The following is a 12057-nucleotide window of genomic DNA, read 5'->3' as shown; positions in this document are numbered from 1 at the left end:
AAATTCACAGTTTCTCTGTTTTTTTGTCTCATAAACCTTCCTTGGATGAAAACTAACAGAACAAAACTAAGACGACCCAAATCGGACCTGCCGTTCGCAAGTTATGCGCGGTCCCACGTATGCCACTGCATTTTTATATATAAAAGATGTATATGTATATATATATATATATATATATATATATATATATATATAAATATATATATATATATATATATATATATATATATATATATATATATATATATATATATATATATATATATATATATATATATATATATATATATATATATATATATATATATATATATATATATATATATATATATATATATATATATATATATATATATATATATATATATAGATAGATAGATAGATAGATGAGTTCTACTCAACAAACCCTATCGATTGATACCCAAATTGGCCATATTGCTTAGTATCCGAAGCCGCATTGTAGATAAATAGTATATATTCTGTTTTGGCAGCCATCTGAAACCTCAACCACCATCTTGAGTCCTAATGCCCTTAAAACCACCTCGACAACCTAAGGAATGTATATGTCAAATTAATTGAAATTACTTGACGCATTCCAGAGTCATACTAGAACTCACAAACATGCATAAAACATGGATTTCGGATACTTTTCTGCACAAGAAACATTCAATACCGCAAAACTTTTAGTTATAAAATTTTTCAATATATTCTTGTCGTTTACTTCTGATACAGTTTTATCGCGTGATTTTTCTTTCCTCAAACGTCATTTTCTTCTCCTTCGTCATTTGTTTTCATGTTTCTTCTTCTTCTGCTAAAGATCGTCACTGTGTATCTCTTTTTCTTCCTTTCTCTCTCTTCCTCCACAATTATATACGTTTTAGTGTCCTTCCTAATTGTAATTATCAACATTTACAATTAAAATATCATAAAAGATTACTATTGATGCAGCTGTTTTTTTGTGTGTGTTATTCTTCTGTAGTTGTCTCCAGCAGGATAAATCGTTCTCATTTGTCTCAGCGTCTCGGGGATACACAGTTTTGTTTATAGTTTGTTTGTATGTGTTTGTGTTCGTGAGATAATTTAATACACACATGCTATAATGAAAATCTGTCTGCGCAAACACGTACGTGAGCATATAGGTTTGTTTTTATTTCAGTGTATAACGTTGTGTACTTTTGAGGATTACGGGCAATTTATTTTTGGGATTCTTGCATTCCTGCGTACAATAACGCTTCGATTTTGAGGTTATGGTCAAATGTTATCCTACTGCGAAAAATACTCCGATTATATATTATAATCCAAATTGCAAGAATTCATTTTAAACATTAAGAACAACGTTTTAAAAATTCCACTTACACCTCGAAGCGGTCCGGAAACGGACGGTGCAAAAGGGGAAACAAATTTTCAACGAATTAGAAATCAATTAACGCGCGCGCTTGTGTATGTGTGTGTGTTTTTGTATGTGTGCATTGTTTAACGAGATGAATAAATTAGAACGAGGTTGGAAACATAAAAATGGGATGCAAAATGTGATGACAGGAATAATAATTATCAATATAACATACATACGAGCGTGCGGGACGGGCATGACATAACCTTAAACAAAAAAAAAAACGTTGCACTTTATGGAAACAACTGTGTGATTTATACACCACGGCCGGCGGAGGCGGAGAAGAAAATCATGCACGAATGAATTGGTGGTAGCTTAACTGGCTAGCTAGAGTGCGCGATCTTATTTGTTTCAGTCTAATTGCCTAATATTATTAAACATAAAAAAACTAATCGTAGCTCTTTCTTCTTTGCGTTGCCGCTTTTCTTCAATTTCGTTTTTTTTTTTACTAAAAAGAAGCTTTACCTACCTAGTGAACTGAGACGGGTGCCGAAAAAAGGGGCAACGTAAAATTTATACGCTTATGAAGATCAAAATTAGCGGGACGATTTTTTTCAGTGTCTGTCACCATGTGTCACTCATATATCCGAAGGGTCATTCAATTGTGTGGGTTCGACGTTTCGCAGGTGTCTGTCGACAATATTTCAATATATGAAAATATTCTTTTCTTTGTATGATGTATTGTTTTGTTTGTTTAATAAGTTTGTTTTCTCCTTCTCTCACGACACAAATTTTCATTTTCAAATGAGTTGTCTTCTTTGTATCTCGTTTTCTTTTTTTTATACATTAAAAGTTTTATATTCATTGTTTCAAATTGTTTTTCTCTGTTGGCTTAAAGTTCAAGGTATTTACAAGTTGAGTGAGATATTAGCCGTCTTAACCGTTTCATCAAATTGAGGTTAGGAAAGTTTGAAAGGATCGTTTCGTAAAATTGAGGTTTGGGAAAATCCAAAAGTCAAAATGCTGAAGAGAAATGCGCATTTTTTTGTGTGTCTTGTATACAAAATGTACAACAGAATTGAGTATCCGGTGCTGAATGCCGCTAGAGTTCTTTGTGCCAAAACTTAAAATTTCTCAGTTTAATTTTCTAGATTTTTTAAATTGCAGAAATGACGACCTTGTTCTTTTCACAAACATTGCAAGTTTAATTTTTCGGACATTAAAAAAACTTTCAAAATTGTACTCAATTTCTGGAAGGGGTCAGCCGATACGACGTTTGGCTGGAGTTGTTTGACAGCTGATCGATGAAACCGATCATCAATCTTATCGATCAACTGTCAAACCAGAAAGGTCAGATGTCAGATCGGCTGGTCCTTACCAGAAAGTGAGCGAAATTCGGTCGGCCATTAGCTATTAGCTAGGTCGTCTAAACACAAGGTTTTCAAATCCACAAACGTTAAATTCAAGGTCAATCGCAAACTCGAGATAAGTCGTCTATGCCAACGTTCCGAGCCATGATCAAATGAAAATTTTCCTAAGGGTCCAAAAGTAACAGAAAGGCGACGAAACTAGTCTCTCAGGACAGCAAACAGCCCTAGTTGTAAAATCATTATTATTATGTAATAATACCGCTTCTTGCATATAATCAACTAATAGGAGGATATAAACACTTCCCTTTAGTATTTGCAGTACTAGAACCTAATGAAAATGATAAAACTAGTAATAGAATAATTGGGTTGGGAGGTTTTAGGTAGTAGAATAATGGAGGGTAGCTGACTCTTACTACTGATAAAAACGAACACATTTGTCGATTTCCCGTGCTTGTGTCACCATTTTTCGATTCTTGTAATAATGTATATAAATTTAAAGTAAAGTTGTTCCTGTTTCTGTATGCAAAGTCTCTTAAACAATGTCTATCAACCGAATCCTAGCCTTGTAACGCGTGCCTTAGTAATCTTAAACTTATTGATTGTTTCCGATTCGTTTTAGTGTACTAGTATCGCAAAATGTTCTGTTTCTATTTCTTCTCGGTAAACAGCAGGAATGAATAATTATTGAGTTATAGAGTTACGAGTGATGTTTTCACACTTAGGCCGATCTTCTCAGCTCAGCGCTCTTGTTCGATCAATTCGGGATGCTGGTCGAGCGGAAAGGAACGGAACTTGGATACTCACTCATACACACATATATATTTGGCTTCTTAATTCAGAGAATGTATTCGTGTCACTGTAAAACGATAGCTTCGCAGCTAGTCCGGTTGTAGTAGAATAAGATTGGATAGCTTATTGTAGTACTAGAATGGTCCTGGTCTAACGTTTGTATTCAACTAACTCGCGGTATAACCTAAATGGGGCACAACCTAAAACGCCGCATTTTTACGGGTGCAACTATTATTGGGGCGCAAAGCAATATGGAAGAATTGAAGTACTAGATCTGTATCAGAGCGTCGAATCAGAGACATTCAAATAAATAGTAATACCTGACGTTTCTGCGGCTGCTGCGGCTTTCGACGGCGCACTTTGCCGCCGGCATTGGATACGGAGACAGCAGTTGCAGTAATAGCACTAGCAGTAGCAGCGGCAGCAGTAGTAGTAGTAGCAGTAGATGTCGAAGCAACAGTAGTAATAGAAACAGCTGGAGCGTTGTTGGCGGTACTAGAAGCAATAGTATCAACGGTGGCGGAGTCGACGGCGACGGCGACGTCGATTGCAGCAAAGTTAGCGCTATCGTGCACCATTTATCAGTACGGTGCCGCCTCTTTGTATTCACTGGGGTCCATGGTGAAGAAGTCCTCCAGCTTCCACTGTAGGGTCTCGAAGGTTGGCCGCCGCATGGGGTCCTTGTTCCAGCACTCGAGCATAATCTCGTACAGGGCCACGTTACAGTTGGGTGGCTGTGGCATTCGGTAGCCGTGCTCGACCTGGTTCAGCACTTCGGCATTTGTCATACCTATGGGGGGGAGTTGAATTGAAATTATCAGTCATGTAATCTAGTACCTCACTTTTTGCCCAAGGGGTCTCACAATAGTCTTCTTTAGCGATGTCACGATATATGATTAGATGAATCTATATTTAAAACTGACTCATAATTCAAATTTCTATTATTATCTACTGAAATGTTGTATTCTTCATTTGATGCAGCAACTTCAACAATACAGTTACCCAAAGTTTTGTGCAACAAGATCGAAATAGGCAAGAAATAATAGTACCATTGCTTTTTGCAATGTGGGATCAATATCTGGAATTATTACAGGAGGAATACCGATAGAAATCGCTGGAGATATTTCGGGAAATGTTCCTCAAGGAATCAAAGGAGATATTCTGAAAAAATACTCTTGGAAGGAATTCCTGTAGTAATCCCGGGAGACATTTCGAAATATCAATAAAAAAGGAACCCCTGGAGCAATTTTCCAATGAAACCTTAGCCTTAGCAGGATGTTGGGGTAAATATGACCTACATAGTACACAGGCTCGCTGAATATGCATTACACCAGCTTAACATCCTAGGAGGGTTAAAGGAATCAGGAATCCATAGGGGATTCCCGGGAAGAATCGCTGGATGAATCCCTGTAGTAATCTTGAAAAAAAAAATTCCTTGAAAGAAATCTATAGAAAAACCTGGAAAAATCGTAGAAAAAATCTTTGTAGGAATCCTTGGAGGAATTCCGTAAAAAAACCTGCAGAATCTACTAAGAAATTTTCAAGATGAATTCCGGGAATAATCTCGAGGAGAACTCCAGAAGGAGCATTTGCAGAAAGCCTGACACTTATCCCGTGATGAAGCTTTTTTGGGAATCCCGAAGGAAAACCCGGGGAGTTTTCCGGAAGAAATATATGGATGAATCCCTTGAATCCTTGAAGGATTCATGTCCCTGAAGGAAACTCTGTAGTAACTTCAGAAGAAATCCTAATAGGAATCCCAGGAAAAAAAATAAAAACTCCTAAGGAGTCCTGAAAGAAATTTACAGAGGAATTAAAAAAAACATCCTTGAAATAATCTCGCTTGAAAATCCAAGAGAAATCGTTAGAGAAATCTTGACAATCCCTGCAAAAATATCGAGAAGACTACCTGCAGGAATTCCGGTGACAATCGTAACGAATCTTGGACGAACATTACAAAAAGAATCCGGGGATCACTATTTGGGGCTATCACAGGAGAAATGCCGGATGGGATCTCTGCAGGTATTCCGAGAAAATTCCCTCAAGGAATCTCTGAAGGTACTCCGAAAAAACTTCCGGAAGAAACTTTTAGAGTGATTCTAGGAGGAATTTCGGGAGATATCCAGACATGAATTCGAAAAAAGGCTCCCGGCAGCACGGAATCTACGGAGGATATCGGAGGAATCTCAGTAGAAATGTTTGGGGAAATCATGAAAATAATCTTGATAGGAACCACTGTAGGAAAACTTGGAGAATTCCGACTAAAAACTTGAAGGAATCCTGTAAAAAATCCAGGAAATTAATTCCGGGAACAATCTCGGGAGCAACTCCGGAAGGAATACTTGAGGCAATCCTGGAAGTCCTTTGAGTCATCTCAAAATGAATCTCTTTAGGAATACCAGAAGAAAGTCCGGATAGAATTTTTGAATGAATCCTAGAAGGAATCCTAAAAGCAATGCCGGAATAAATCCTGTAAGGAATTCTTGGAAGTATTAAGAAAAATGTTCCTGAAGTAATTCCTAATGTTTTCCCAGAAGGAATCTGGGGAAAAATCCTAATCATGAGGAATACCGGGAGGAATTCCGTAAAAAAAACTCAAAGGAATCCCGTAAGGGACTATTGGAGAAGTTCTGAAAAGAAAACATACCTAAATGAATCCCGAAAGAAACACTTATTCAGACGAATCACGAAAAAAACCCTGGTAGTTCCAGTGGGAATTTAGAGAAGAATCTCTAAAAGATTTTCGGAAAAAGATCTGAATGGCGAATAGGCGAAAATACCTGGAAAAATCTCGGGATCAATATCTGGACCAATTACTGGAGAATTCTGGGATTTTTTAGATATTCCGGGAAACTCTGAAGAAATCTTTGGAATTATTTAAAAAAAACAGAAAGGAATAAAACTAGGAGGAATTCAACGAAAAATCCTGGTAAGAGAGATCGCGGGATAAATTTTAATAAAAGCAAAGGATACCGGAGAAAATTTCGAAATAAATCCTGCGAGCAATCATTGGATGGACCCTGCTAAAAATCCATGGGAAAATCCCGGGATCCTGGATGAATCTCAGGTGCAACGCAGGAAAAATCTGCGAACTGTAGGAATCCCGAGAATAATCTCTGAATAAATCCTTGGAGAAATTCCAGAAAAAAACAAGAATCTAAGAAAAAAAAATCCTGAGAACAATCTGTGGAGCAATCAATGAAGGAATCTTGAAAGAAATCGCGGGAGAAATTTTTTAAAAATCCTGGGATCAACATCCTCTTTCAGGTGTTTTGAAAATAAATCAAGAAATATTTGAGGAAATTTCGGAAGGAACACCGAAAGCAAGTTTTGGAATTCTGGAAGAAATCTATGGAGGAATCCCAGTAAGAATTCATAAAGAATCGCAGGAAAAATATGGTTGTAATCTCTGTAGGAAACTCGAGAGGAATCCCTAGACGAATTGCGACAAATCCCCGAAGGGATACTGGAAGAAAATTCATCGGATAGATCACTTGAGAAAATCCTGGAAGGACTGGAGCAATCTCGAAATGAATCTTCTGGGGAATCCCGGGTAGAATTTCGGCTGATATTCTTGGATGGATCTTGGAGAAAATTTTTGAAGGAATCCCTAACGGAATCCTAAAAAGAAACACGGAAGGAATTCTTTGAATAATTCTAAAAACAGAAAATATAATTTTGAAATTATCGTTACCAGTGATGCAATCAAAACTTAAAATATTTAAAAAAAAATCATTGAAAAAGTAAGGCAGGCCAAACACAGATGGCTGTACGGGAGACGATAGACACTACAACCCTTGAGAAAGGATAAAACCCTTCGGTCGAAACATCACGTGAGTAGAAAACAATTCGTTCTCGACTTAAAGACTGTGAAAGCTGAAAGCCTCCCGAAACATCGACCAAACATCCAGTCGAAACCCACAAATAAGAAAAAAAATACATGAAGGCATGCCGGAGGAAAAACATGGAAAGGTTGTTGGTGGTTCCTGTAGAAAATTTGAGAAAAACAAGCAGGAACTCTGACAAAAACAAAACTGAAGGAATCCTTGGCAAAAATTCTAGGAAGCATTTCGAGACCAAATTCTGGAGCTATCACAGAAGGCATACCGAGAATAATTCCTGGAAGAATCGAGGAAAAATCTTGCTAGAAATTCCAAGAGTATTCCGACAATGAAAACAAAAGGATTCTGAGAGAAAATAAGGGTTCCTGGTGCAATCTCTGAAAACAACTTCTGGAGTAATACTTGAGAAAACCCTGCAAGAAATCCCCAGTACAATCCCGGAAAGAAAATTGTAGAAGCCCGGTATGAGTTCCGGGAGAAATTCCCGAATGAATCCCGGAGAAATTTATTTTAGGATTACCGGAAAGAACCCCAATAGCCATACCGGTATGAATCTTTGGCACATCCATCGAGTAATTTCAATAAAAATCTCTCGAAAAGTTTCTAGACGAATTACTAGAGAAATCCGTGAAGGAATCGTTAAGGTTGCAAGATTTTTTTTTTCGATGATCGAATTCTTTAAAAGAATGTGCTTGGAAATCTATCCAGAATGTATTCCAAAGTTCTTCTAAAGATTCTTCTTGCAATTTCTCTCGGAGTTCTTCCTTGAATTTATCAAAAGTTGTTTTCTGTAAGGGGTTTCCTGGGGCTTTTTTTTATTTTCCCAGGAGTTTCTCCTAAAATTTATTCTAAAGGCATTTCCAGATTTGCTCTTAGAGTTCCTTCCGAAATTTATACCAGATTTTCTATCAGAGTTCCTCGTAGAATTTCCGCAGGAGTCTGTTATGCGGTCTCTGCAGAATTACTTCCCGGGGTTTCTTCAATTGGGTTTTCTGCTATGCTTCCACAGTTTCTCGCTGGAATACTTGTGGAGATCCTTTAAAAATTGATCCAAAGTTTCTTCCGGATTTTTTCTTCGTCGTTTTCCGGAATGTCGTTCCGATAGTTTTTACTGGGATTTTTGTGGTGAGATTTCTGCAGAAGTTCTTCAGAAGGTTTTCTGCTGGTTCAGAAGGTTCAGAAGGTTTTCAGAATTCCTCCAGAAATTTCACAAATATTTCCTCTCGGGATTACCCCCAGATTTTTTTGGCGGAAAATATTGGAAGGAATCTAGGTGAAATTTTTCAAGAAACTCCACGAACCACCCATTAGAGAAAAAAAGGAACGTCGGAAGAAGTACTCGGAAAAAATATATCCTAGTTTTTCTCAGCTCTTCTTCCAAAGTTGCTTTTTTCTTCTCCAATGAATGATTCGTGGAGTTTCTTGCAAGATTCCCACTGGATTCCTTCTGATATTTTCCCGGCAATTTCTTAGGTTATCCTAGTAGGTATTCTAAGAAAATCCCTGCCAGTACTTTTAAACCCAACTACATAATAGAGAAATTCTAAGAGACACCCGGAATCCCCGGACAATTGCCGATAGGGATTTTAGCATTAATTCTGAGAGTAATCCCGGGCAAAAATAAATAAAAAATAATATCAGATCGCAAAAAGAGTTCCATGAGAAATAACAGCAATAACTTCTGCAGAGATCCCAAAAGAAACTCTGAGAGACATCCCAGGACCAACACCGATAAGTATCTTCTAATGTAAGTGAAGTCTCGGCAAGAGAAAGTTCAAGATAAATCATACGAGAACCTTCAAGAAATTTCCGCGAAAAACTGCTATAAAAATCTCGGGAAAAATTCTAAAAGAAAGCTCACGAAATTGTTTTGAAGAATTATAGGATGAACTTTAGAAGAAATCCCGTTAGGAACTCTGGACAGGAATACAAGGAAATACAAGGAAAACCTCTCGAAAAAATTACGCTAGGAACATTCTGGAATGTAACTTTAAAAAAATCATGAAAAAATTATTTGAGGAACTCTACCAGTATTATCAGAAATAACTCCTGTAGAATCTCTGGGGGTAATCCCGGCAAGAAATTCTAGGGAAATCCCAAGAGAAACACTGGAAGGAATCGAGTAACTTATTCAAGAGGAAGTCTGAGCGAAACTCTAAGAGAAATTCCGCGACAGAACCTAAGAAATATTCTAAGAGAGATCCCGGGGTAAAGCTTGGGAGAAATTCCACGGTCAATAAATTTGGGTACAACGCAGGGAGGACTCCAGGGTAAATCCTGTAAGGAATACTTGGAATAATATCGGGAAAAATCTCTGGAAGATATTCTAGAAAAAAAAATACGGGATTCCCGTGAAAATTCGACAAGAAATCGGTCCGATTTTAGGAGTCTTGGAAGATTCTCAAGCAGGAATCCCGAGGAAAATCTTTGAAAGAAACCCCAGGAGGAACATAAGGTAAGAAAATTCATGTAGGAAATCAAGACCGGGAAAAATACCGGCAAGAAGTCGCGGAAATCATCCAGAAGATATCCCGAGAGAAGCTCGAAGAGAAATTCCGCGACAAAAAGAAGAAATATCCTGAGAGAAACTCCTGTAAAGATCCTGGAGAAATTGCAACTTTGGGTTCAACGCAGAAAAAAACTCCGAGGAAATCCAGCGACTCTTCTAGGGACGGACTCTGGGACCTATACCGACAAAACCTCTGGAAGGTATTCAAAAAAAAATCTGCAGGATTTCCGTGAAAACTTCAGGAAAAATCGGTCCAACTTTAGGAATCCTTGTTGATTCTCAAGGAGGAATTCAAGAAGTAATAGTTCGAATCTAGAACAAAAAAAAAATGCCAATAGGAGTCCGGAAGAACATCCGAGATGAATTCAAGAAGAAATGCAAAAAATACCGCAAATAATGCGGAAGGAATTAGTGAGAAATCATGAAAGGCATTCCAAAAGGTATCTTAAACAGAAGTAACAGAAAGAAATCCAGGTAAAATTTCTGAAGAAGTCCTTCTGGAGAATTTTCTAGATCGATTTAGACCTCCAGATTGATCCGCATCCACATGGATTTGGCAACACTTTTTCAATAAAATCAATGATCGATAGAAAAATAAACTAGTTGTATATCTAGTGAGATAATTTTGAACTAGAGATCTAACGATAGCAATTTCATATTCATACACATATTTTTTTTTCAAAAACTTTATATCATTTACGAAGGCCGAAATATCAATGCAACAAATTTATTTTAAATTTTAAATACTGCTCAGAAAATTCAGCCAAACGTTATCTTTGCAGCAATCTATGTGCCACCTAAATAGTAAGTCAATTTCAATTCAGAATGTCCTCTAAGTATGTAGTGAGACGCATCTCTTATCAACAATTTGTATGAAAAGCCCCCCAAAAAAGAAATAAAAACCACGTACCTGGATACGGTATTCTACCGTAAGTGACCAACTCCGTCAGCAGGATGCCGAAACTCCAGACGTCCGATTTGATCGAGAATTTGCTGTAGTTGGCCGCTTCCGGTGCTGTCCATTTGATCGGGAACCGAGCGCCCACTCGGGCTTCGTATTCGTCTTCTTTGATTAATCTGAACGTTGAAAAGACAAAAATGAATTAAATGTCGACATTTAGTTCGTCGAAAACAGTTGCTTCGAACACGTACCTTGCGAGGCCGAAATCGGCAATCTTGACGATGTTGTTATCCCCGACGAGCACGTTGCGGGCGGCCAAATCTCGATGGATGTAGTTCTGCTGCTCGAGGTACGCCATACCGGCGGCAATCTGGGCGGCCATGTCGATCAGCTGCGGCAGTTTGAGGTTTCTTCCTTTGCCTAGTGTGGGGACAAATCGTTAGATATCACGGTATCCAGAATTCTGAAGTTTTTCTTATCCGCTAACGATTAATACCTTGTAGGAATTCCAACAAAGAGCCATGCTTCATCAGTTCGGTGATGATGTAGATCGGTTCCTCCAGGGTGCAGACGGCGTACAGCTGGATCAGTTTGTTGTGTCGGAGTTTCTTCATGATCTGCGCTTCGGCAAGGAAATCTTTCGGGTCCATGGTGCCTGAAGAGAGGTGTGGACAACATAAGGAAAAATTAGCATTGCTGGATTATATTAGTCTTTTATGAACTGTCCTAGTTTGTTTTCTGGTGTTCGTCCAGGTCACCTAGGCCGACAGCCAATAGCGATGGTTTGGCTTTGCAGTCTTATTTTATTGAAACAAACTATTTAATATCGTCCGACGTTTCGACACCAGGTTCGGTGTCTTCTTCAGGGAAAAATACTGGTTGTTCTTTGTGTTATGGAATGGTCCTCCCCCAAATCATGTATAATCATATGTTCATACCCATCATTAAAACTAAAGACGGTTGAAAACACGATTCTCTTTCTTCCAACTTTTACAGCACAGTGTTAATATATCAGATAACGCCTACGAGTTATGCAACCAAGCGAACTGTGCCGCATTAGCTTCAAAGTAATAATCACACAAATCTATCAGCTCACGCCTGGCATCCACGCACCAATGTGTGAACCCTCTGCCAACCATATCCCACCAATAATCTGACATCCGCATGGATTTCTGCAGGCGCAGAGGTTAATACGGTCTGCTGTGGATACAAACGATTGCAGCCATCACTTCCTCCCCCTTCCTCACATTGTCCTGCAACCTGACGTGACAGGCGTCTTGCCGCTTGAAAATAGAAGATCACCAACGCTCATACAC

At 38.2% G+C, this 12057-nt stretch overlaps 1 protein-coding gene across 7 annotated transcripts in view; it reads right to left on the bottom strand.

Moving 5' to 3' along the window:
* Positions 1-1140: 1140 nt before the first annotated feature.
* The window catches only part of LOC115254554 (tyrosine-protein kinase Src42A), a 487102-nt gene continuing 476185 nt past the window's right edge, over positions 1141-12057 (bottom strand). For all 7 annotated transcript variants that reach the window (XM_062853654.1, XM_062853653.1, XM_062853656.1 and 4 more), the window contains 4 exons: positions 11238-11396; positions 10993-11161; positions 10751-10917; positions 1141-4279 (listed from right to left, as the gene is read on the bottom strand). In XM_062853654.1, the coding sequence (XP_062709638.1) occupies positions 4071-4279; positions 10751-10917; positions 10993-11161; positions 11238-11396 (704 nt within the window). In that variant the 3' untranslated portion in view covers positions 1141-4070. The remainder of the gene's footprint in view (positions 4280-10750; positions 10918-10992; positions 11162-11237; positions 11397-12057) is intronic.

This window comes from Aedes albopictus, chromosome 2 (genome assembly GCF_035046485.1).
Source record: "Aedes albopictus strain Foshan chromosome 2, AalbF5, whole genome shotgun sequence".
In the NCBI taxonomy this organism is placed as follows: domain Eukaryota; kingdom Metazoa; phylum Arthropoda; class Insecta; order Diptera; family Culicidae; genus Aedes; species Aedes albopictus.
The sequence above is the reverse complement of the archived record's forward strand: the minus strand, read 5'-3'. Positions and strand labels throughout refer to the sequence as shown.